The following is a 27,307-nucleotide window of genomic DNA, read 5'->3' on the forward strand; positions in this document are numbered from 1 at the left end:
CCCTGTCAATTAAAACTGTGAGGGCGGTCAGTTGTAATCCAGTGACTATAAACCCACCATTCACGTTTATTTTAAAAGTAGATCTAAAAAAGTGTTAAAGCCAGAGCTAAAATCAATAAAAAGAACATGAGCTGAACATTATTTTGATCCCATAAGTTTTTCATGAAAAAAAAAATACAGAAACATACTCTGTAGGCTACTAAATATTCTTGGGACGAACAGTTAAATTTGTGTCACATTTGTAGTCAACTGAATGGAATATTTATCAGATTATTTTTGTATTTGTGATTTTAGATGTCATATCTTGTCATTGATTTTAACACTGATTGCAAATTCTTCATAATTTAATTCATATAAAGCCATAGCTCTTTGTTATGTTGGATGCTAAATCTGGCTTTAAGAACACGTTTTTTTTAAGTTTTACTCATTATCTTAAGCCCAGTTTACAAAAACCATAACCAACCCTACATTCTACTGATTCCAGACCATTATCTGGCTTGGAAAACAGTTTTTCTGATTTCATAACTTTTCCAGGAATTTCATGACCACAGGAAGCCTGTATTTGACTACTTGTACTTCAGTAAAAGATCAGCTTTTTTCCACCACTGATGATAAGATAGCCAGCACTCTAAGCAAGCTGACAATGCAAAAACAAAATGTTTGTCTCTGCATTGAGTACTTTTGTGACACACAGAAGTCTAAACTGAGAAGTGGAGCTGTTTTTGTCAAAGTGCTAATGACCCCAAACATGGCAGCCAGAGGTTGCATGATGTCACCAGGATCCCCTCTTAAGTATCAGACTTCACACAAACATTATCATTTGATCAGTGTCCTGATCCTCTGCCCCGCCCGGACTTTCCAGTGGTCCAACTGGGGGACACAATTTAGACAGTAACCCAAGCCAGAACAAACTGAGGAGCTAAAAATACCAACAGTCAACAATCCGGCTGCTGTGGGACTGAGACATCGGGCATGGGAGGGTCTTTACACGGGGGTTAGACAGGCTGGCAGACGGGGTAAAGGGATAGACAGCTGCTGGAAGAGACGTTGTGAGAGCAACAACAGAAAACAGAGAGAAAATACGACAAAAAAACACCAACAAAACTAACATCTAGAACATCCTCCAATCATCTCTGCTTATTATCCTTTTTCTATCGTCATTAACATTTTACTCACTGCTCCGCCTGGAAGGGATGAACTTTGCTCTCAGGCCTCCATCAGCAGGCAGTTCTGGGCCTGGCGCTGGCAGAGGAGTCACCATGGAGAACCTGGAGAAACAGCTGATCTGCCCGGTCTGCCTGGAGATGTTCTCCAAACCTGTGGTCATCCTGCCCTGCCAGCACAACCTCTGCCGCAAGTGTGCCAACGACATCTTCCAGGTGAGTCTGTCTTACAGGGCTGTTAAAGGAATACTTCACCCACAAAATGATCATTTGCAGATCAGTAGCTCACAATTGTTTATGTTGAATTTGTGAACACAACTTAGTGTTTCTCGCATGCCCTCCAAGATGAAAGAAGAATCCAAAAGCAGATAAACTTCTTGATTAACAGGAGTAAAAGGGGGCCACGTTTAACACCTAGACTGTATGGTTTAACAGCACCAAAACTGTATTAAAACTTCTACTTAAAAACTTCAATTTATCAAGAATATTCTCCGCTTTTGGATTCTCCAGAAGAAGGTGAGAAAGTCTTCTTTACAAATTCAATGTAACGCAAGGTAAGTAACTGATATACATATGATCATTTTGTAGGTGAAGTATTTCTTTAATTTAACCATTTTCAAGCTGACAAATTTCAAAAACCACCATTGTAACCATTATTTGAAATTCAGGTGGTGTTTTGATTCATTTTAAATAAAGAGAATAGCGCATCAAAAATGTAGAGAAATTCTTGCATTCAAAAATGTTACTTCAGTCAAAGTACAAAAGTGTGTACTTGAAGTAAAAAATGTACATCAAATATCAAAAGTGAAAGTATTTATTATGCAGAAACACTGACTTCTTTCAGAGTGTTGTTATGAAAAATACATTCATAATAAATTGTGTTTTTTGGATATTAATTAATGTTGTAATATACCAAGTAAATCTGAAGTACTTTTTCCACTATACTGATTATTAATTTAACAATAAAACATGTTTTTCATCTAAAATCTTAATCTGAAAATGAATTATAGCTGTCAAATAAATAAAACTGAATTAAAAGTACAGTATGTCAATTGACATGTAGTGGAGTTGAGGTATAAAGTAGTAAAATTAAAATACTCAAGTAAAGAACCTCAAGACTGCACATACTTGGTGCTTTCTTCCCGACCACTGTGTGTCATGCAAGTGGAGCCTCTTTTTACAACTTGCATGGATGAGATGACAGAAAAAAAAACTATTTTTAAAGCTATGAAGGGCGGTCAAGTTGATTAGTTTTGATTTTCACAATATTATGTATATATATTATTAAAAGAGGCTCATTAAGATTAACTTCCTGCCTCACAGACCTCTTCTCTCTTATTGTGCATACTTTCAGTCACAGTTTTATCGACATTGAAGTTATGTAGGCCTATCTGTGGATTGTTTTAGTGATTGTTTATTTTTAAGTCCACTTACAGATAGGTGACACATTTTAAAATGTGAAACTTGTGTCTTACTTTACCAGCCTTCTGTAGAATACTCTCACTAAACATAATTTTTATACACCTGACAGGTGCTGCAAATACTTGAAAATGCACCTTGAAAACTCTTGATAAGTGCTTGAATTTGACTTTGGAAAAGATGCATGAACCCTGCTACGAATAATCCAAGTCCAACATGTGGTCTGCCAAGTCACAACAAGGGATTTGTGACTTTGTGCGCATCTCAAAATAGAAAAAAATACAATGTACTGTAGTCTCATGTTGGCATTACATGTTCAGAACAGAAGCATTGTGGACCACGTCAGAAATGATCATTTGCTTAGCCAACTTAAAGACATCCTTATTGGTACTTCCATCTTTTGGAAAAGTAAAAGAAGATGACTGTAGTTGTAGGAGCCATAATTGAACCCTTTATAAAGTCTTTTGTATGTCATGAAAATCAGAGTAAAGTCACTTCCTTTCAGCTTTCCTTTTTTTCTTTATCTAATCACCATTAGCTGTCCTACCTGCATAGACCTCCTTCATACCTGTCTATTCCCTCTTGTCTTTATCCAGTCAGCTAACCCTCTGTGGCATTCCCGCGGCTCCTCCAGCATGGCTTCCAGTGGCGCTCGCTTTCGCTGTCCATCGTGTCGCCAGGAGGTGGTGCTGGACCGCCACGGGGTCTACGGTCTGCAGAGGAACCTGCTGGTGGAGAACATCATAGACATATACAGACAGCAGGAATCCTCCAGGTGAGTGTTTGCACATATACCAATAGTAAGGACATATGCACTTTTAAAGGAATACTTCACCCCCTAAAATGACCATTTGTATATTATTACACACATCATATTGTGTTTGAGTTGTGTACATATTATTATACACAACTCAAACACAATTTGTGCAGTATAATCCATTTCTCATTTATCCAGTTTTATGTTCTGTACTTCCTAAACACCTGCATTTTTCTAAAACCTTAATATTTTAAATGGAACTGAACATAAAAGTTATCTATGTGGTTTTCAAAGCCAGACTCCATAGAAAAAAACAATATTTTTACCTTGTAGAACTTGTGCGCTGCTGGTCTTCCTCTCCCTCCATTTTTCTGTTACTTGGTGTATCCAAACTAAAACCCTTTAAAAAACACAAAGTCACAAAAGAAGAAGATAATTTATATAGAAAGGGTTATTTATTCTTTTGATAAATGGTTAATAACACACTAAAATGTAACCGTAAATAAACATAAGGACATTTTACGTACAGTATAAACAATTAGATTAATTAAAACATTAAAAACATTATTTTCAGTCATCATAATTTGTAAATATTCTAAATCTAGCTATTTTCTGCCCAGTTGTTGTCAGTGTTTATGTCACATCTTCCAAACAGGTTTCACAGGAAAAAAAGTCTTAATATAGAATCTGAAATAAGACTCTAATTGTAGACTGTAATTGTAATCATGAGTGACCACCAACAGGGAGCAGTATTGTATACTAGTAAAACTATAGTCTTTGTTTCACAGTAATGCAGGACTGATCCGTCCACAATGATGGAATTTTGCTCCGTTTTCAGTGCAGTGGATAGTTTAGGCTTTGAGATTAAAAAACAAATTGGTACTTTTGACTCTTAGACTCTGAATTCATGGTGAATAAATGATAATACGCTGGCAGGGTAATTGTTCCCTCCATTTCCTTCATTTTTATTCACCATAATAATAGGAATACAAGTATTATTACTGTTACTACTACTAGTAATAATAATACTAATAATAATACACAGTTACAAAGTGCTTTATATGGTTTAACAAGGATTGAAAACATTTCAGGATTGCAGTGAGAAAAATAAAATTAAACAGTTAAAGAGAAAACAAAAATAAAATTGAATAAAATACCCAACAAAGATATTAAAAGTAATGATTATAAATCAGATAAGACATGTTGTGAATGAAATGGTGTGCTAGCATTAATAAAAAATGTTTTGACAGGTCTTTATTTACTTGGTTTTATTTACAATAGTCAGTAGATCAAGAGGTCAAATCGAGCATCAGTCACACAAAATATGACACCGCAGTGAAATATTTTTAGCCAGTGTTGAAATGTGCACCCTAGCCCTTGATATTGTGTATTACCCCTCAGGTGATGAATACAGTTTTTTAAAATGTGCATTTTGATGCACTGTTTGTTGACTGCACATTAGAGATGTGATGTGTGTGCACAGAGAACATACTAGAAAGGTGAGGAATGTCATAGAAAGTCAATAAGAAGAATGCATGAAATAAATAATGTAGTTTGGAGTTGGGGTCAGTCGGGCAGTGATAACATGGCAGGTGTTTGATGCAGAGTATGCAAAATAAGATACAAAATAGACAACAACAATTTCATTTTAAACAATTTGACAACTCCGTCTAATCTCAGATTTTAAGCCGTGTGGAGTTGTGCAGCAGCGGTTGCATATTTTGGCCAGAATTTGGTCATAGCTTTGTTAATTTGGTCATTATTAATTAGCTAACTAATGCTTCAAAATGCATTTTATCGTCTGAAGTCTACTGCTGCTGTCACATTTGCATAGACTGAAGTGTTCCAAACAGAAGCCTCTTCAGTCCATCTGCTTGTGTTTTATAAGCCTGCACACTTACTACAAATCTACACTGATATTTAAGTCGTCCTCACTCCAAAATAGAAGCTCAGTGAGTCACAGTTGGCATTCAGTGGCGACAGAAGGACAGGAGTCCCCTCATTATCTGCGTGGGCTAAAATAGATGTGATTGTTCACAAATGTTTTGTAACTTGTAGTTTCTCATAATTTTTTTATGTGTGGAAAAAAAAAAATCTCATTACTTAATCATCACTTCTGTCAGAGACACCTACGTCAGAGGACAAAGGACCCTTCATTGCATAATGTTTTTTTTGCTTCTGATAAATATGCTTTGCTGTTTTAGGAAGCCTCGTAGTGCCAATGCCGCCCAACTTTTCCAACTACATATATGTAACACTGTAACCTCACTGTGAGGGCTGCTAAGGCATTAAAGAGGACCTATTATGCCCATTTTCAGGGTCATACTTGCATTATGTGTCTCTACTCTCTTTCCATCATCCATTGACATCAAAAATATTTCAGCAATAACAGAAATAAACTAACAATACAGTCAATGTTCCCAAGTCTTGTGAACACTATGCAACTAGAACTTTGAAATCTGGCCTTTAAGAGCATTTTAAGCACATTCTAAGTGCAACCCAATAGGCGGGTTTCCATTAAACCTCAAACTGTGCAAACTGTAATTGCGAATATAAAATACGCCCAATGGAAACACATCAGTTTGGAAAAAACTACCAACTTTCGCAAAAAAAATGTTTATGCTTTCATGAGGTGGTATTTCAGGTGCTTCGAAAAAGCCATATTTTGCAAAACTGCAATGGAAACACTTTTTTCACTATTATAGATCACATAATGCTATGGCTTTTCGCTTGTTGGTAGGAACTGGCAAGAGGTGTTATCGCATCACACAATTCTTCAAAAGTTTAGCGGATCATCCGGATGTTTTGAATCCACATTTCCTCTGGGAAATCGTCCATTACCTCACAGAAATCCCTCATGCGTGGCCACTCCCATGTATCAGGGGCCTGCCTTTCCATTAATGTTCACATAACATGATCACGTCGCCTTTGACAGGAAATATTGATGTCTAGTGCCGAGGCTGCAATAGAAATAAACCTGCTAATGTTTTGAACATTCATCGCAATGCTTTTTGGAATGTTATCATGAGAGAAGTCACATAACATCACTCAATGTAAACATACTAATCTCGCAATTTGGTTTATTGACATTTCGGAGATATTGCCTACGTTTTGTGCAAATTAGTAATGGAAACCCATCTAATGATGGCTTGTAGCAAAGAGGGCTGTTTCTTGCATTCTTTTTGCAACAGAATAAATACACTGCCTCTGGATTATCATGATGAAAATGAGTTTCTCCTCCATCCTTTAGGAGCTTTAAGATCTCACTCTGTCCTTCGTTATTACTCAACTTTTCCTTTTGAGTGTAACTCTAGTATCCAAAACAAACTTTGGAGTTAAACATAGGCCAGCGCAGTTTTGTTATTTCACATTAGTTGAGAATATATTTTTTTAGAAAGCTGTGCATAAACCTTTTGATGATCAATTTCTCCTTTTTGTCTCCTCCAGGCTTGTGAACATGAAGCCAGAGCCGCAGCAGCAGCAGCTGCTGTGTGAAGAACATGAAGAGGAGAAGATCAATATCTACTGCCTGTCCTGTGAGACGCCAACCTGCTCCATGTGCAAAGTGTTCGGAAAACACAAAGACTGTGACGTCGCACCGCTCAGCAGCGTTTACATGAGACAGAAGGTATGGAATCTACTTCATGATAACAAGGTGTTATTTTCTAACCAGTTATTTTACTCAGCTTCACATCGCTCCACTTTATAATGACACTTCAATTCACCTCACACCACTCCATGCACCATTCTTCACTTCGCAATACTTAAGCTCAGTAGCTTTACCACCTTTACACTCTAATCCACTTCACTTCAGAGCCTGAATCACAGTCTGATTTATTGCAATTAGCTTTTCACATTCACTATGGCCCTAACTTATCAGTCTAATATGCAAACCAGCGCAGACCCGAGAGCAGAAATCAGCTAACATTTCCACGTCTCATGAAATGTTCATATCTCACCAATCACAGTGCAGAAATGATTTGGCATTATAAATGTGGCTGCTAGAAACATTCACCATTTAAATATTCCGCCCCAATATATTCTTGGTTTAGAGGCCCCCAAGAGTTTACGAAATGGAGAGGTGGAATACAGCCAAGAGGAGAAAACGTCATTGAGCTAGAAATGGAAACGCTGATGTCCCAGCTCCAATTTAACCAACTGCTTCTGTTTGGTTGTTTCCACACTCACGACACTCATCTCTCCACTTCCTTCACTTCTCTTCCAGGCCAAGCAACAAACAAAACCAAAGGCAGATACATTGCTGTTGTAGTGTGTTGCATGTAATCTGGCAGTTTTTCTTTCAGAGGATTTGATTCCTGACTAAGGCTTAAGGCTTGTTTAAAGGTCAAAGTACCATCAGAGAGTATTTAAGTATTTAAAAGTCTAAACTCTTACATGCATGTGAAGGACCTGATGGTCTTTATCTTGCATACTTTTATCTGTTTCTGTTTTTAAATCTCAGTTTCCTTCTCTGTTTGGTTTGTTGGGTGTTTCTTTTCAAGACGGCAAAACGCAAACCAAGATGCACACTGTTCTACTGCCCAGTGCAAATGCATAGTATACAAGTAAATACTTTATAACCACAAACTGGATGGGCACTGAAAAGTAGCAGTAGGTATAAATATAGTGCACTGGATAGTAATACTGTTTTAGTCCCCATCAAATAAGCAACTAACGAAACAAATGAAATGAAATCGCGTCACACTTGGTTATTTAGTCATTAACAGGTCTGTCACGCTGATACCAGACATTGTTTTTATAACTTATACATTAAATATATTGCATGAAGACACATTATTTACTCATTCTGCGGACACACAAAGTCACACAAAGACAAAGTGCAGCAGTTGTGTCATGCTGATGGCAGCCGCAGCAGCGTCCGGCTTGTTATTGAGCAGTTGGCTTTGTTGACATTTCAGTGCTGGCCTCTCCATCTCTCACTCTGTCCTCTGATTCACTCATCTGAAATTCAGATGAGGTTGACGAAAGTTGTTGATCCTCCATCTTTATGCAAAGGTTAATTTGGAAAACAAAAGTTTGTGGTTTAATTTGGCTTAGATAGAAGATGAGAGGGTTTGTTGCAATAATAAATGACACTAAAACTACAAAACAAAAGCTATAAAAAAAAGAAAAATGTGCATGATGTTATATGATACTCTAAAGCGGGAATACTCTAAAGCGGGAATACTCGCTTTGCTTTGGGGGCTACTTTTGCAAAATGACAGCAGGCCAAGGGCGAGTCACAGCAGCTGCATACATTTTTCTAGGATTTTAAGACGTTTCTAGGGTTTTAGGATGATTCTGTTTTTAAAAAACACACATTTATTGTGTGACATGGCAGAGGAGTACTTCTTGTCAGTAAGCATGTCACCAGCATGCATCTGTTAAGAGTATCATATGACATCATTAACATTTTTAATAGTTTTTTTTCCTACAGTTTCTGCAGTTTGTCTCTTGTATTAATGTAACGAACACTCTCACCCTCTATCTAGGCCGAATTAAAGCACAAACTTTTGCCTCTCACATTAACCATAAAGATGGAGGATCAACAACTTTCGTCAACCTCATCTGAATTTCAGATGAGTGAGTCAGAGGACAGAGTGAGAGATGGAGAATGCTGACTGGCTGAAGGCTGTTGTGATTTGTGGCTAAAATCATATACTGTCCAGTAATATTCACTTTAAAAGGAAGCTATTTGTTTTAATTTCTAAAAAAAATAGTGTCAGGGCTGCCTTAAAATTTTTAATTGACTAAATTGAAGAAAACAAGCTGAATTAATACAAAATTACCTCAACTTAAAGTTTAGGTTATTTTGTATTGATTCAACTTGTTTATTTAATTAAGTCAACATAAAAGTTTAAGGTAGCTCGGACTTTATGAAATTGAAGCAAATTTTACATGTTACATGGCCACTAAATTATGAGCTTCTAAATTCATCGTGTTACATGGTTGGAACTGAATTATAAAATCCCTTTTGGCCAAGATGAATAGTCACGAGTAGACTGTCCAACAACACAAACTGAAATTCACGTGCCTTTCTGTGCTCAAGTGTGAGAACACGAAGTGTTAATAGTTGATACAGTCAAAAGAGTTATTTAAGTTTCATGGTATTATATTTCCACAGGAATATTGGTGCCTAAATATGTCTGTGATGTTCTGAATGTTTGCAGACAGACCTCAGCGACAGCATCGCGATCTTGGTCGCCAGTAACGACCACGTCCAGGCCGTCATCTCTCAGATGGAAGAAATCTCCCGCACTGTAGAGGTTAGACACATGCACACATAAATATTGTTCATGTATCAGCCAGTACAGACTCTTGATGTGATATACTTCTCAACATAACAGATATACAGCTCACACTTCAAGTAGGACTACTCCGAAATTAGTAGATAAGCAGAAAAAGTAAATAGCAGACCTGTTATGCTTTTCCTTATTTTCTGTCATATATTATGTTGCAATGTCAGAATTTCATATTAACTGTGGCCAAAGTTTCAAATAATGTCGTAAACAAACGTAAAAGTATTCCCTGTGAGCAAAATGTTACAAGCTGACGTCACCGTGTGACGGATTTCTTTATATGGTCATCTGTACCAGGCACGTTACTACAAATGTTCACATTACGCTGTTACATGTAGCTACATGCTAATATGTGGGAGACATGTAATCTTGCTTGCTGATGTTTTCAAATCAAATTCATGCTGGATTCGGGTTTAGAAGCTTTTATTTCATAATTTTTAACAGGATAAAATGCCATCATTTTCGGCTGCACTCATTCCCAGGCTTCAATGACGGTGCAAATACGTCAAAATACGGAACACCCGGAAGTGCTGACCGATCAGAACAGACTTGGCTCTTAAATGAGTGTGTTTTGAACATTAAATCAAGTAAACATTTTTTTTTAGAATAAACCCAAAATACAAGTATGAACCTTAAAATAAGTATAATAGGTCCCCTTTAAACAACAGTTTCTTTGTATACTATTATTATTTTAATTAAAAAGAAATAAAGTGTTTTTTTTTCTTACCTCAGGAATATGGTCGGCGACAGAGGGAGCAGCTGGCTGACAGCTTTGACAGCCTGGTAGCCATCTTGGACGAGCGGAAGCGAGAGTTGGTGGGGCTCATCACCAAACAACAGGACGATAAACTTAAACGTGTTCGATCTCTCATTAGTCAGCACAGCGATCAACTGGAGACGGCAGTGACGCTGGTCGAGTCAGCCATTCAGTCGATGGAAGAGCCCCACATGTCTTTGTTTATACAGGTGAGTGACACTTAACATCAGCCGGCTCCTGCAGGTTGAGTGAGAAGATTTGACAGACAGTGTGCAGTGGGATTTTTTGTATCTTTTAAATGTGATTCATTTTAGGATTCATATTTGTCCAGCTCTGCCTAGTTCGACAGTTTGACCCCAGTTCAGGTGCAGTGATTAATATGATTGACAGACTCCTCGTCTCTGATTGGTCGTCTTCGTTCAGATGCAGTGTGAATATAGTGACAGCTTCAGCAAATATGAAAAAAAGTTAGTTTTCATAAAAGTTACCAACTTCAGTTTTAACTAAATCATATGAGATGGGAGGATTGTAATAGTAAGATAAATATTACAGGAGGGCAGATGCTCAATGGTAATGAACTTGCACTGTGACTTTACTAAAATACTGTAGCAGAAGCAACCTCTTGTCTTTATGCATTAGATTTTAGTTTGGACTGGATTTGTTTGTGGTCACAGACTGATTATTTAACCCTTTAAAACCTCAGCAAATTGGTTTAATTTCTTTCCAAAACATTGGGAGAAGGCAAAAAGCAACATAAAAGGGCATAGCCTAAAACCTAGCAAAACCTGAAAATAGGCACAAAATGGATAAAAAAATAAATAAAATAAAAGCAAACATGAAAATGACCTGAAGAATGTATTTATGTTTTATGAAATTTCTTTCTGTAACATAATGTTAAATATACAATTATTAGAATTATCAATGTAGTTTTCAGGATATTTTTTTCCTATTTTTTGGATACTTTTTAAATAATCTTCCCCTCTTTTTTAAAACCAACAGTTTTTAGGTAATTTCCCTGTCACCTTTTCCTATTTTTTTTGCAATTTGTGAGACATTTTTTGCCCAGTTGGTCATTGCCTTTCCCCCCGTGTTTTTGAAAGAAATCAAACCAATTTGCTCAGGTTTCAAAGGGTCAGATAGCTTGTGAAAGGCGTCTGCACATTTCATCAAAGAGCTGATACTGATCTGTGTGTCAAAGGGTTAATGATCACCAAGGTTACAAAATATGCATTTTATAATAATTTCTCATTGTTTAAAATGCAAATATTGGAGGAAAGTCTTAAAAAATAAACGTTAACTATGTGTGGCAGATTTTATTTCTGCATTAATATCCGGTTAATCATCCAGATTTATCTTGCAATGGCTTCTTTTTCTATCAGAAGTAGATCATTTTTAAAATTAACCTCACCTCACACGTCACATGCTCCTTTGTCATTGAAAGTTTCCTTCCGCCCATCAATATTCTCCCAGCGAGCGGTTTCATTAGGTAGGATGATCAGTGCTCAGTGATCCCCGGGCCATGTCCGCTGCTACTATTGATGATCAAGGGCTCAGTGAGAACAGCTGCTGGGCGAGGAGCGAAACAGGGGCAGTAAGCCCAGCGGGATGCCTCTGTGTCGGGCACTCTGCTTCCATAAACCCCCTGAGGAGGGTCCCTGGTTCTGCATACCTTAAGACACAGACTATCATCTCTCTCTCTCACACACACACACACACACACACACACACACACACACACACACACACGCACACACACACACAAACACATGATTAATTCATACAGCTGTAATGAAAAGCAGGTCAGTCTCTCCAGTGCACTTTATTGATCAACCAATTGATTACATGCACATATGTGTAAAAACATATGTTTTGATGGAGAAAACAAGCACACACACACAGAGCTAACATGGGCTAGCTGCTGTTTCAGAGGCTTTTCTACCATAAAAACACAATATCTTGGGTAAAACACTGAATTTTGGTCACCTGGGATTTTGCCAGCTGAAATCCAAGACTGGCAAAAATGCTTGATGAATTCAAGTCACTGGGGTCTGTGATAAACAAAAGAAAATATGAGAACATTCATTTATAAACTCTCACACAGCTCGTGCAGTATAATACAAGTTTCATTTATTGTAACATATTGAAAATATGTTTCACACATTCTCTCGAAAACTTAAGTACGTCAAACACTTGCACACAAACAATGTCACATACAGATAAGTAGTACACTGGTACACTGGTCTGTTTCTGCAGAAGTGTTTAAAGTGTTTCATGAAAATGCATGTGTTTGGGAAGAGCATACAACTAGATAAATGAGACTTATAATGCACGAGTCGTTTGAGAGTTTTTAAACGGAAGTTTTGATATAGTTTAGTCATTAAATGTGGACCCCTTTTAGTTTAAGTCATCAAGAACTTTCTCCATTTTTGGATGTTTTGTTTACCGTGGAGGTATGTGTGAAAAACAAAGTTAACGTCTGGATTTATTGTAACATGGTGAGTAATTCATATACAAGTGACAATTTGGGGGTAAAGTATTCCTTTAATAGAGTTTAACTTTTGTTATATTTCACACAACCGTCAAAATTAAGTCAGGAGCTTTTTAAAATAAATACATAAATAATATATAAATTAAAAGTTACTTTGCCCAAATGGTGGAATTTCTAAGTAACTTTTGTGTCCTGAAAATACAAATTAGAACTGAAATTTATAATTATCTTTCATTGATAACCTGTATTCTGATATCGCTTCCACCAACAACACAAAACATATTTATTTTATAAAAACAGTACTATTATACAACAAGCGTATAAATGATTGACATTTCCAAAATGGGAGGTCAATCTCTCCCTTTCACTCAAACTGGCTGGACATTCGAGTCGTGCGATTTCACGTTTCAAAATCCAGTCAGATTGAAGAGGTGAGGCCATCATTGAGCGCCTGTCTGCATTTATAAAATATGTCCTCAACAAAAACTGCAAATTATATTTCTCTCTGGCAGACACAAAGTCAGAGTGTGACAGCATGCTGCTCAAACAAACAAAATGTTTGCATCACAAGGGTCAGAATAAATTAACTCTGAATTTTGCACTCTATGCGCTTGATAAACAGTTTCATTGACTACATTTTTTTAACTTGAAACTATTTATTTCTAAACTCATGTCATTTTCAAAAAAAAGTGTCAAACAGGCATGCTTTATGTTGGTTGTGTGTTGAAATAATTATGCAATAAACAGAAAATTAATTTGTAATGATTATTTATGATCTACGGTATTATGTAAGTCATTAATCAAGCAAAAATGTCTGTCAACTGCTTCAAGCGATTACATGTTAAGCTTTGCTACTTTTCTGGTTTTTTTTATCGTCGTAAAATAAATATGATTTGGATTTTCAACTGTCGGTTAAATAAAACAAGCAGCTTGAGAATGTAGAAAAGGGCTGTGGGAAATTGTGGTGTTTTTTATTATTATTATTATTATTATTTACAAAATAATCATTAGTTGTAGTCCTAATTTTAATTTGAGGACACTCAAGGTAATGTTTTGCATAGTGACCGGTACTTTACATGTCCTTGGATGCATTTATTAAAAACAAGCTTCTGACGTAGTTTGGGGGTTGAGTGAAACGTGACAAAACTTAAAAAGTTAATTAAATTTGACAGCAGACAGATGGAGGGTCCAACCCCAGTCGCCTCTGAAGAGACATGCAGGCTGTCACTTAATTCAGCATCCTTATTGCTGATGCAACATGCCTGCGTCAATGCATCTTCACTGAGGAAAGTGTATGTGTGTGTTTGTGTGTGTGTGTGTGTGTGTGTGTGAGAGAGAAAGTATGAGCCTCAGGTGTTGCTGTTTTATGTTCAGCTACATCCTCTGCCAGAGCAGGTGTTAAAGGAGATAGAGTTAGCAGCAGCAGGTAGTAAACACCATGAGGCCATTCTGGCAGCTGGCAGTATTTCTTAAAATCATGTTTGTTTTATTTTAACACGGTGACACGTCTGACAAATACTTGTGACTGATGTCGCTGGCACAGACAACTGAAGCACAATGTGATTAATTTTGTCTCTTTGCTCCTTTCTATCTGTCTTCTTCACTCACAGAGCGCCGAAGTCATACTGGAAAAGTAAGTCGAGTGCTGTTTGTGAGGAAGCTCGGATTCTGCATGTAGTGAGTGTGGTCAGAGTTTAATTTTTGATCCATTAGTACCGAAGGGTTGTTATTTAACAACAATTCTGGAGCTCTTTATTTGAGCATTTACAATCTTGCTACTTTATACATTTTAGAGGTAATGTTGTACATCTTACTACATTTATTTGATAGTTTTGGTTAGAAGTTATTTAACAGATTTTTTTAAAAAAAATGATAACAATATGAAATATACAGACGCATAATACAGAGGTGTAATGCACTCACTTAATTTAAAAAAATAGCCTGTTTTTCTGCATCGATCTGAAAAATGAGTATATTGTTTCAGCAGAAAAATTTCAGAAGAAAAATTCTGCCCGTTTTTCTGAATGAATGATTATGATCTTTCTTGAAACTTTTTTTTCTTAAGTGAATAGCATTACGCTTAATTAAAAATACAACGCATTTTTTAACAGTGATTTCAACCACCTAAACTTATATAAAGTAGCTCCATTTCAGTCAGCCACAGCTTTAAAATGCTGCTTAAACATGAAGACAGTTAACCAGTGACACAGTATTTTAATAGAAACCTGTGAGGGCCCATACAGTATTACGAATATATTTACTTTTGAAATGTGAAAGAGTACTCCAGCATTTAGATATTGCACTTTCATAAAGTTTAAGATACGGATTTCTTTTTTTAATTGTCAGAACCAATGCAGAAATAGCTAAGACAGATATCTTTGCGGCAATATTGCACCATTATTGTACAGACTGGATCAAGTGAAAATAGCAATCTGAGCCATTGGCAAAAACAAGCAATTTTATTGGATGTAAACGGTGTGATACTGCCTTTAAGTTTATCTTTAAGTACAGTACTTGAGTAAACATACTTAGTTTCTTTACACCACCAGTAGCATACTGCACTGTACTGCCTTGTGCTAACAGTCCTCAGCTCTGTGCCATTTAGTCATTTTGTATATATTATGTAGCAGATGATCAACTTGTTGCTATGACAGCAAAAACCAAACAAATCGGCTCTGAATGCTGCTGTCAGGGACCAGCCACATGGGAATAAGTGTGTGTGTGTGTGTGTGTGTGTGTGTGTGTGTGTGTTTGTTTGTTGCTGATGGCTTGAGCCAAAATTGGTCTTTTATTGAAAACCCAACACCAGTAATCTTTAAAATGGAAGTTTGCCTGATTAAATATTAATTGTTGGATTTTTCAATACTGCACAGGCTGCAGATTAGGAGCCTGTAACCTAGATGTAACCTAGATGAGTCAGTTATACATGAGTGAGTCTTATGATGCCTAAAAAGACTTTAACAAAGTGACAAAATAAACATTCTCTGTGTTTGCTTTTAATTTTTGAGCAAATCATCAACTTTCAGTGGCTGAAATTGGAAAATATCAAAACCAGTTTCCAAGTTTGAATCCTACACTGTCTGACCATCTTTATGACTGATATTATTCAAATGTTTTCAACATCACAGAGCAAAAGATGTGTCTCATGCAGGCATGTGCTGTAGGTAAATTATACAGTTATAACTAAACTAAACTTTTACACATTATTGGAACAGCCACCTGCAGCAATTTGGGGTTCAATACCTTGCCCAAGGACACTTCAACACAGGGACTTGATGGGCAAGCAATCAAACGGCGGATATTCTGATTAGTGGACAACCTGCTCTACCATCTGAGGCACAGCTAAGCCGTTGTTGTTGATATTAATAGGCAAAATAGACTATCTGACTTCGTAAAAATCTTGTTTGTATTTGCTTATTAAACTAAAGTTTTACAGACTACTGATTAAATGTCAGTATCAATGAGCATAACAGCTCCTCTTTAAAGGGGATCTATGTGAAATTTATATAAGTTATATCTTCAAATAGTTTTCAGCACAAAGGTGACATAGCCGGCATCTAGAAGCACATGGTGCTAACTTCCTAAACAGTGCTAAACAACAGCAACAGTGCTAACAGTGCTAACAGCACTAACAGAGCTAACGGTTCACGCATGTGAACTGGAGGTTGGGCGCTACATTTCTGTGATTATGGTGTCCTTATATCAGTAACTGCAGTATGAGAACAGTGGAAAGCAGCAGCGATGAGCTAGCAAATAGGATACACACATACACTAACATGCACGTGCAGATGTGTAACAAACCACAGAGAAGCTCGGACCAGAACACACAGGGATTGTGGCTCCATTTTCTGCTCAAGACACCATTGCTCCACTATATCTTTACATAGCAAATAGTGGTTTGCTGCTATATTAACGTTTGAATATTGAAAACAGAAGCTTTAAAGTCTATTGAAACCTGTATGTTTCTGTGTGTGTTGACAGAATGGCAGTGACAGCCAGAGCCGCTAACATGGAGCGTCCAGAGCTCGGTTATGAGAGTATGAGCCACTTCGTCATTGATACTGATGACCTCATTGACATGCTGAAGAACATTGACTTCTGCTCTGGTATGCACAGGAGTACAAGTTAATGCAAAAGCAAAGTGTTATCATCCCGGATACTAAACAGAGACAGTATGAGGTAGAGAAGCAGGGATGGAGGAAGATTTTTACTTTAAGTAAAAGTACTAATACCACACTATACAAACGCATAAGCAACAAGCAAAAATCCTGCAGTAAAAATACTCCAAAGTAAGACACAATAAGCTTCAGTCTCTATTTACACAGGTTTAAATAGCTCTGTTTACTGTCTTCACAAACATGTGTAATTGTACTGGTCTTAAATACATTGTGGGGACTGTTGTCACACTTGGGACAAAAAGGTCAAAACTTGAGTTTGAGCAGCATCCTCTTCAGTAAAAACAAAGTTAATGTACTGTGTGTGTGTGTGTGTGTGTGTGTGTGTGTGTGTGTGTGTGTGTGTGTGTGTGTTTAGGCATGAGAGATGATGGAGAAGAAGACCCTGAAGAGGATGAAGAGTCAGAACTTGACTTCAACTCCAGATATTAAGACCAGAACAGAGGTAGCTGTTGTTTTTCAGTGCAGATTCAGATCCTTATTAAGATTGAACATTTTGTTAAAAACGTAATGCCTTGTAACTCTAACAGAGGGGGGGTACAAAGTGTTTGTTTCTGTTCTGAATCTCCCTGTTGACCTGCATTGATGAATTGATCAGGGTTTTGCTTGGCCAGGGCTTTGTGGTGTGTTTGATTTTGGTTTAGAAAGTGTCAGACTCCTCACATTAGTCATTCAGCTTCCAGTGCTCTGCCATCAGCTGGAGAGGAGGTACCTGTAGTGCTGTCTCTCCTCTTGCCAAATAGTTTGTTTTTTTTGTTTGATACACAGTAACTAACACTGTTTAGACTATAGAGCCAAGCTGAAAATATTTAGTTTGAGGGACTATTAATGTTATTTGTTAATTTAGGTCTGAATTTTAGATATGTTTACATTGGTAAGATTCAAATCTGCAATTTTGGTAAACAAACAAACAAACAAACAAAAAACCCCCCACAAAATATCAAGGTCCACTTACATCTGTGCATCTCTCAGTCTTCATCAGCAGGAAGAGTAAGCATAGTTATTATGGCCATTTAGATCACACACCAGACCATCTTTGAACAAAGACAGAGACAATTTAAAATCAAACTTCTCCTTATTTTGCTCTAGAAGACTCCCCAGGAAAACTGGAAACTTATTTTATGGACTCTTTTGTGTCTTTTTCACAATGGCTAGATACAGATTTTAGTATACACTATAAACAGATTTTTTTAGTAACATGCATGGTTTATTTTAGCCTGACTTTTAGCCTGATTTCTTTTCAGTGCAGATTTTATAAAATGCTACTTTTCTACAAAATTTCAATGAACATCCTGCAGACGAACAAGCTTCTAATAATGCAGAAGTGTCGTACTGACGGCTCCCAAACTGAGGCGGTGCAAATTTGTCAGAGGCTGTTTATAGATGTTCTTGTTGCTCTGCTGATGAATTGTAATATTTGGAAATGTACACGGACTGAAGTCAGCAGCAGCAGCAGCAGCAACTCACTGTGTATCATACAGAGGGGATGTGTGAAATCAGCTCTAACAAGACCACTTACGTAAAAGAGAGCTGCAGAGAGCGAAGGATTCCCCTCATCCAAACAGATAGGCGACAGCGTCAGTGTATCGATGCTGACTCAGTCAGAAAATAACAGCCTCCTCCTCGGTGCTGCATTTATGTGACATTAGGCCGAGCAGCTGGAGAGTCACTGGTGATTGTTTGGACGTGGGATGAAGGCACTGATCTCATGATATTCGTCTTTTGTTTTTTACTCTAGGTCCTCGCTGCAGTCCTGAAGAAATGTAAAACAGAGACGGAAATAGAGGTTTACCATAATCCTCTGGATGAAATCCACACAGTGTTCAAGAGTGAATTCAGCCACATGAAAACAACAAAGACGACATGGAAAAACCCTAAATGATTGATAGAAATCATATATTTCTATACATTATCTATCTGTGTTTCCTCCTGCAGTAGCCCAGGTGTGGGAAGACTGACTCGGCCAGATTTTAGCCTCCTACATTGTTGCCTTTTGTAAAACAAACAAACAAAAAAAAATCCAGTGTATTGTGTGTAAATATATCTATCTGTGTATAGCTCACAGGAAATGTATACTGTGGATTTAGTACAGTATTCTGTGTTGTGGGAGGGAAAGCAAAAAGATTTTCTTCATGTGTGTCTGAAGGATTTAAAGCCCGTTTATAGCTTTTCTGTCACAACACTTTCTAAAGGCTTTCGTGAAAGACTTTTTATAATTCATTTCAAAGATTATGTAAATAAATATAAAAAACTGTGTGAGGATTAAAGTCAATAAGATAGAAATGGTTTCTTGAAGAGTAGACTCATTTTTAGCGGGGCATGTTTGCAGCTCAGAACTGAGGTTACGTTATTTTGTCAGTTTAAACTGTATATTGTCTATTTCATATTTTCAAATTGAGGAATAGAATTTTCCTTTTTTTTCTTAAATGCATAAATAAGGGAAAATGACAACACCAGTGAGCAGGATGTAAAGCTAAGAGAGTGGGTAGATAAGCTTATTGCTGTAGGCAGTATTGCAAATGACTTGCGTTTTTTTTATTTTTTTTAAATGACCCATATGGACATTTTCTGATTTCCCACCTCTATCGTGACGGTTTTGTTGGGTTTGGGCAACTGACACTGCTTTATGAAAAGATGGGGCTGGTCATATTCTGTATTTTTCTTATTGTCAACTTTAAAAATCTAATCAAAACATCTAACGAATTGGTCTGTCTAACATGTATTGCCTGTGTATCCAAAGCTTGATATATATTAAACCTTTGTTGTCCAAAATCTGTAACGATGGGCAATGCTGTCACAAATATTCACAGGAGCACCGAATGCCCCCCCCCCCAAAAAAATCTGTACTATTTACTCCTGTTTGAGTAACGTTGTCAGGCAGACAAGCTAGCATGAACATGGTAAACATTATATCTGCTATAAGCAGGTTAGCATGCTTTTATATTGCATTTATTGCTGTGCTCGGGGATTCCGTAATTCAGCTTTTGAACAGAATAATCCAACATATTTAAATCTCTCCGGCCATAATGTTGGATGAAAATGTTTCCTCTGTAAATATGTACGTCTAACACTGTGTCCTCTCTGTCCACAATGAATCTGTTAAATATGCACCTCTGTAATGTCATGTAAACAAATCACACAGTTTGATTTTTTTAAAACAAAAAACAAATGTTTTATGATGTGGTATTTACTGGAAATTATAAACAACATAGACAACAGCAAGTAGGTTGTTATAAGCAGTGGTCTTTACTAGAACTTTTCAGCTCCGGTTTGTGGTTTGGGTTCAGGTCATTGAATAACACATATGTTTACGTGTCGGGTGGGGCGGAGGGCTCAGTTGGTGCAGCCTTTTAAAGTCCCTGACCATGCGTCACTGGTGCACAGCCCTTATATGACCCCTTTCTAAAGCGTTACACTTGGTGATGTTGAAGTAAGTGGGCTTCTGATTATGACATGGGCCACCAGGTTGCATAAAAACAACAGAAAAAGTCAGTAATCAAATAAAGCACATGCATGTGCTAAATTTAATTTAATTCTTCATTATTTAATCGTGAAAAAATTGCAATGCCAATTGCGATTATTTTGTAATGCTGCTACTCAAGCTGAGGTACACCATGGAGAAAGGAACTCTTTTGCATCCTGGGAGTTTGGAAATCTGGGGTTGAAATTGCAGTCTAGAATAAAAAACAAATAATAATAAAAAAAAAACAACTACATGAATGTTGATCTCTCAATGAAGTTATTTATCTTCATGCATGAAACATTGCACTTTTACAGGTTTTCAGTAATCCTTGGCACAAGGTGTTACATCACTTGATTTTGCATCAGGTTGTATCTTTTGAAGTCAGAGTTTCTGCAGATTAATAGTTAAATTATGATGACATGTTTGTCATCGCTTTGCATCTACAAAGTGATATGTAACTGCATTTGTAAAGTACAACGAGGGAGATAGAACAACACACACACACACACACACACACACAGAGGGTGATAAGGCAGAAGAATCACCAACACGCCCACAGTTTTGACTGAGTCAGTGAAAAAAAGGGCACAGAGGCCATTTTGACTTCTGTTTGTTTCTTCTCTTTCTCTTCTATCTGTTTCAACTTGCAAAAAAACAACTTCCATCATAGCTGAGCCTTCAAACTTAACAGTTCTGCAAAAAAAAGTGAATCGTATACTAAATTTGCATTGACGTAAGAAGCCTAAGAAGCCACTTTAAGTGTTTCATTTAACAGGAGACAACTCAATGGTTAAAGAAACATCCGCCCACTTGTCTGAGTTTGTTGGTTAAGTTTAGTTTCAGGTCATGTGAAACCACAAAAAATAAGAAGAAAACATGAAGAAAGGTCCACACACTATTGCTCCCTTAAGTGCAATTTATTAGCACCTCTACAAGCGACATTTCCAGGAAGAGCATTGACTAGAAACATCCCATGCGGAAATGCCAATAAATTGCATTTAAGGGCATCACAGAGTGCGGACCTTTCTTCATGTTTTAATCTTTACTGGGTCCACCAGCTGCCTTAAATGTTTTTTGTATGTGTGTGACTACTATGCTTTTTGCATGGAAAACAACAAACATTGCCTCCTTGCATTGTTTTTAAACTGTCAATAGTACCTGAATGAAAAAATCAAGTTTGCGTCGTTCAGATGGAAAGGGTTGGGGCGTTTTGGTAATTCAGGGATTGTCCAATGCAATGTCAACAGCTCGAGTCCAACTGGGGACATTTGTTACACATCATCCTGTCTCTGTCTCCATTCATTTTCTATCTGTCGCTGCACTCGACCTATAATGGCAGAAAATGTTCAAAAAGACTTGGATATCACTAGGGTTAAACTCCTTGGGAGCATGAATACACTCAGACATAAAAAGACAAACAAAGGCACTCGTTTAGGAGTGTTTGAGAATATTTTGCCTCGTGGTGCTACAGGAACAGTGTACGATCAATTAAAAAACATTAGGTTTCAAATAAGATATCATTAAATTTTAAGTTACTTGTTTTTGAGATACTTTGTCATCAACCAAAGTGTTGGTCAAGTGATAATTTTGACCTCATGGAGGCTCTAGAAAGGTCAAGAGGTTAAACATCATCACTGGGAATCAGCTTTTGGGCAACATGAACATCTCAAGTAAATTTAATCAAAATCTGGGAAGTAGGTGTTGAAAATTAGCTCCGAAAGTGTTGTTAGATGAACCAAAAACTGCAATTGACAGATGACCACTGTTACAGTCCTTTAACCCGGTCACAAGTGGGACACAAATCTGGTATTCGAGTTCTAGTATTCCCTTTGGAAAGAATCGTACCACAAATATTCAAATATTGGATGACACTTGAAAGCATACAGCAGTCAGAAAAAGTTGTATTTTACAACCATTGAGTACACATTTATAGAATCACATTTAGAATCATAAGATTTTTACTTCAAACTTTTTTATTACAAAATATAAATGGCAAAAAAAGCTTTTTCTTCTTTTGCTAAAACAATGTGATTGGTGTCAGACATAAAGCTTTTTTTCAACTTTTTTTGTGGGTTAACATGCTACAGGTGATACAGTACAGGTGATAGTGCTCCTACTAAAGGGACAGAAAAGAGGATGACAGGAAGGTGAGAACTGACAGAAGGCAGATGGAAAACAAATCAACATAAAGTTTGTTTTGTCTTATCTTAATTGGATACATTCTCAAACCTGCCATTACAAAAAGTTTGATCAATTTGAGTGGATTTAGAATAATAAGTCAAAGGAAATCCACAAAGTGTTTTTCTTTCTGCACCATGTTTTAAACTCCTGTAGATCTATGGTAGTTTTTTTTTTTCTTTCATTACATGGGTTCATTATGGGCTTGTTGTGGCTCAAATCATTTTGTCAAATACATCAAATACCACCTAATTCTTAAAAAAATACCTTTTTGGTTCTTTAATTACCTCTTTAGTATAGTGCACAAAACTGGGGTTTACATGAACTCATGGCAGCAAAAAAATAGCTGATAATCTTTTTAGCTTGACTTAAATCATTAAACCCATTTGAAGAATCATCCTAAAAGATGGACTTTATAATGGAAAAATCTTAGGTTAATTTATTTTTTATTTTAGTTTGTTCACCTTACTGTGATTATAAACTGAAAGTCAGAGTTTACCATTATTTTTTTAAACTGCCTGGATTAGTCACAGAAAATGATCACATCTAAAGACTGACTCATTTCTAATACTTTAGAAAGTTTGCTAAAATTCAGTTGTGTCTTGGGTACAAGCCAAACACCCATAATGCACCTGACATGAAACTTGTATTTGTAGGGGTGAACAATTAGCATGTAAAGTAGGACAATATCATAACCATCATTCAGATGTTCCACAAAAGCAGACCACCAATTGGCTGAAAAGAAAGAGAGAACTGATTAAGTAATTTGGCAAAGAAGAAAAAAAATCTGAATATTTAGCTCACTGGATCTATTTATTTTAGTGTGGTGCCATTTTTACTTCAGGAGCCAATGCATTTGATCAAATGATCTTTTCCGGATCAAATGTGTCAAAAGTGTGAAATCCAGGGTTCCTTTCCAAAAGTCCAGTGTGGAGAGGGATGTGTGTGAGGAGGGTGCGGGTGGGAGTGAAGCCAGGGGATGATGAAGGGGTGAGGGGTCGTAAAAGTCTCTCTCCATATTTTCCATCAGAGTCTTTAAATAATGCTTAAAATTTTACATTTTACCGCGGATGTTGTGATGCGTAAATTGGCACCATCTGTGCGTAAAATGATATGGAGAGGAAGGCAGGCGCACAAACAATAACTAATGTCAGAGGTCTTGAATACTTAGACAGCGCGTTTGCTGTTTTAATGAGGCATTTTCAAAAATAGAGCTTTACTTCCCGACCTCGTCGAGGACTTTGCGGTTGAGCTGAGCCTGCTCCCTCTGGCTCTCCATCTTGGCCATCTGGATCATATTCCTCAGCAGGTGGAAGGTGAGGTCGATGGACAGCGGCGACTCTTCGCTCCGTTTCAACAGCTGCGCCGCCCTCCTCACCGCCTCCTCCTCGCTCTCCTCCTCTGGTGGGAGCAGGTGCACAGGGTCCAGGTTTCTTTTCTGGAGAAACCTCAGGATGTTGTCGCCCAGTAGGTCTGACGCGGTGCTGTCTCCGGCGGCGGCCGCGGCTCTGAGGAGCACTTCGTCCAGTTGCTGCTGCGTCTGGAGGCGGCCGCTGCCATCCAGCCAGCCGGGTAGGATGCGCGGTCTGCCGGCGGTGGGGCGGAGGTGAGATGAGAGGAGGACCGAGGAGAGGAGCAGGAGCAGGGGGACTGGCTTCATGTCCTGCAAAAGAAAAGCGGCACTCCATCTTGGCCATCTGGATCATATTCCTCAGCAGGTGGAAGGTGAGGTCGATGGACAGCGGCGACTCTTCGCTCCGTTTCAACAGCTGCGCCGCCCTCCTCACCGCCTCCTCCTCGCTCTCCTCCTCTGGTGGGAGCAGGTGCACAGGGTCCAGGTTTCTTTTCTGGAGAAACCTCAGGATGTTGTCGCCCAGTAGGTCTGACGCGGTGCTGTCTCCGGCGGCGGCCGCGGCTCTGAGGAGCACTTCGTCCAGTTGCTGCTGCGTCTGGAGGCGGCCGCTGCCATCCAGCCAGCCGGGTAGGATGCGCGGTCTGCCGGCGGTGGGGCGGAGGTGAGATGAGAGGAGGACCGAGGAGAGGAGCAGGAGCAGGGGGACTGGCTTCATGTCCTGCAAAAGAAAAGTTATTTATTGAATCATCAGGATAATCGAGCAATCAAACTCACAGAAAACGCAATTTTTATTGCGCACTTCTGCAGTTTTCCAGACAAATATATTGCTGCACATTTACTGTTTTTTATGCATGGATGACTGCAAATAAAATCAACCCTTTGTTACGAGAAGGATGCCTGTGAGACATAAGTCATGAATTAAAATATATCTGTATTAAGGGTGATCTAGGCCCTGGCTAATGATGAGCTTAAACTAGATATATGATGTTATCTTGTACATTCTATGTCAATCACACAGGTACTCTCATGCAAGAAAAAGAAGCGATCTTCAAAACTTTCTGGAAGATTAAACTTGACTAAAAAAGCACAATAATAACCAAAATGTGTCACCTGTTTATTCTGAGTTCAACAGAATGCACATAATAAGACTAAGAATAAAAAGATGATCTGCCTGCACTGCTTGTTGCCACCTGCCATGTTCTCACTTGCACAAATAGATCCAATTCAACAAAACTTAACACTTAAAAGGATAAATGAGAGCTGCAGTACTCACTTTCTTCTCTCCAGATGCTGCAGCTGAACTTCGTGGTGGGATCTCAGGTCGGAGCTGAGTCTGGAAAGTCCCTGTGAGCGGCGACTGGAGAGGACGGAGGGTTTTATACATCCAGCCTGCTCCTTTGACGTCAATGCAAGCACACAAACCGCTTTGGAAACTGGACAACTAGCGAGACGACAAGGCAGTATAGTCTCGAGGGACATCTGGGGATGCTGTGATCGACAGGAAATAAATGGTGCATGTTTTACAGGTTGATTTCCTATCTATGAGAGACCTCCCAGGGGTGCCAGAGGACACAGAAGGGGATGCAGGGGGCCTTGAGGAGGTGGGCGGCTGAAGTTGGGGATTTCTTGAGAAAGTTTCAAAAGTTCTTTAAGCTTGAAGACCATCAATAAAATGTTTTTTCTTCTTAACTTACTATACCTCATTGCTGTTAAATTATTTTCGTACACTGACTTCCTTTAAAAGCTGGCTGAAGACACATGAACATTTGGGTAACTTGTATGCAGTAGCTCTGGGTTTTCTTTATATTATGTTTATGCTTGCAAACCATTTTGCACCTGTAACTATGTATGTGGCTTAAGTAGTCATTCCATCATCTGTGTTTTTATTCTTTTACATTATATATTGCCCTAAACTATGTCTGTGGAAAGTGCCATAGAAACAAATTTTACTTACATTATTATTTTTTGATTGTTTCATTAATGGGAATGAATTGTTTGAGTGATTTGTATTTGCAAACTTGCATCAAATCACTATTTAAGGACTATTAAGGTATTTTAGATTTGAATTGAACTGAACTGAATTTCCTCTTGTATAATTCAGAGTTTGGAACCCTTCAGCTCAAGGTGATAAAACTGTGGCATGAGGACATTTGATAACCACTTCTCTTGCTTACAGTCAACATATGGCTTAAAAACAAAATAATTAGGTATGATTAACATGTCCAAATAAAAGGACAGCTCTCCCCAAAATCCAAATCACATATTTTTTCTCTTACCTGTAGTGCTTTTTATCTATTTAGATAGTTTTGTTGTGAGTCGTAAAGTGTTGACATATCGGCCATAGAGGAGTCTGCCTTCTTTCTAATATAATGGAACTATATGGCACTCGGCTTGTGGTGCTCAAAGCGCCAAAAAACACACTTGACAATCTCAACAGCAACGTTTCCTTCCAAAAATCATAAGCTGGTTTTTCAAGATAAGCCAAACCCTTGTCATGAGCAGTTCCATGTAGGAACTATATTCACTGAACAGAACAACACCTGCCAATGGCATCACCGTCCAAGTGTTCATACTCTTGGATAAGAGGCTCGTGCTTGTGACAGCACGAAATGTAAACATTAAAAGTGTCCTCCTCAGCTGAGCTAACTCAGGGCCACTAGGTGAGCTAACAGATCCTTCTACCCATGATACAGTTGGTCTGTGTTGTTTCGCAGAAACTGAAGGTCATCAACAGACGTAAGCAGTTCCAACATGAAACTGCTCACATCTGTTGATGACCTTCAGTAACCAGGTCATCCCTACTGCAGACTTCTCTATGCATTTTTGATTTTGGTGTAAACTGTCCCTTTAAGGATTAAACATAGTGGAATAGAGCCTGTAAAGCCAAACTGTGCAACAAGAGGAAACATAATAGATCAGTGTGCTTTTTTTCCCCTCCCTATATCAGTATTAGCTAATTCCACACTATTTGTTCACAGCTAGTCCTTCACAGTTAGATCTTATCATTTCCATGCAACCATCCAATCAGATAACCTTTTGTAAGACTGCTGTGATCAAAAAGATGAAAAATGCCACTAAATGTATAATGAATGACTGAAGGAGCTGTCCATGGTGCTGAACTTTCTGCAGCTTAAGCTGTTGGACAAGTAGCGCACAGTTATCAGTTATGTTTTCCATGTTGATTAGACCAGAGTTTGTTGGAGTGTTAACGTACATTTTAGCTAAAATTAATCAAAATAAAACAAATAACCCAG

The 27,307-nt window shown here is 37.9% G+C and overlaps 3 protein-coding genes across 3 annotated transcripts; 1 reads left to right on the plus strand and 2 right to left on the minus strand.

Annotated features, from left to right (window-relative positions):
• Nucleotides 1-1,003: 1,003 nt before the first annotated feature.
• Nucleotides 1,004-19,428, plus strand: trim54 (tripartite motif containing 54). Its single transcript, XM_042503484.1, has 9 exons — nucleotides 1,004-1,379; nucleotides 3,179-3,357; nucleotides 6,787-6,967; nucleotides 9,510-9,605; nucleotides 10,371-10,604; nucleotides 14,494-14,516; nucleotides 16,865-16,989; nucleotides 17,417-17,503; nucleotides 18,797-19,428. The coding sequence occupies exons 1-8, from the start codon at nucleotides 1,194-1,196 to the stop codon at nucleotides 17,488-17,490; spliced, it is 1,098 nt and encodes a 365-aa protein (XP_042359418.1). The 5' UTR covers nucleotides 1,004-1,193; the 3' UTR covers nucleotides 17,491-17,503; nucleotides 18,797-19,428.
• Nucleotides 19,429-23,308: 3,880 nt separating this feature from the next.
• uts1 (urotensin 1) lies at nucleotides 23,309-24,359 on the minus strand. The gene has a single exon (XM_042504058.1). It carries the CDS (start codon nucleotides 24,357-24,359, stop codon nucleotides 23,916-23,918), a length of 444 nt encoding a protein of 147 aa, XP_042359992.1. The 3' UTR covers nucleotides 23,309-23,915.
• A 16-nt stretch (nucleotides 24,360-24,375) lies between these two features.
• Nucleotides 24,376-25,397, minus strand: LOC121955872 (UI-like; the record flags this gene model as incomplete). The annotated part of the gene is made up of 2 exons (XM_042503955.1): nucleotides 25,327-25,397; nucleotides 24,376-24,771 (listed from the first exon to the last, which is right to left on the minus strand). A coding segment is annotated over exon 2 (393 nt), but the record flags the coding sequence as incomplete, so codon positions are not given.
• Nucleotides 25,398-27,307: the final 1,910 nt, after the last annotated feature.

The sequence above is a fragment of the Plectropomus leopardus genome, chromosome 16 (assembly GCF_008729295.1).
Source record: "Plectropomus leopardus isolate mb chromosome 16, YSFRI_Pleo_2.0, whole genome shotgun sequence".
NCBI lineage: Eukaryota > Metazoa > Chordata > Actinopteri > Perciformes > Serranidae > Plectropomus > Plectropomus leopardus.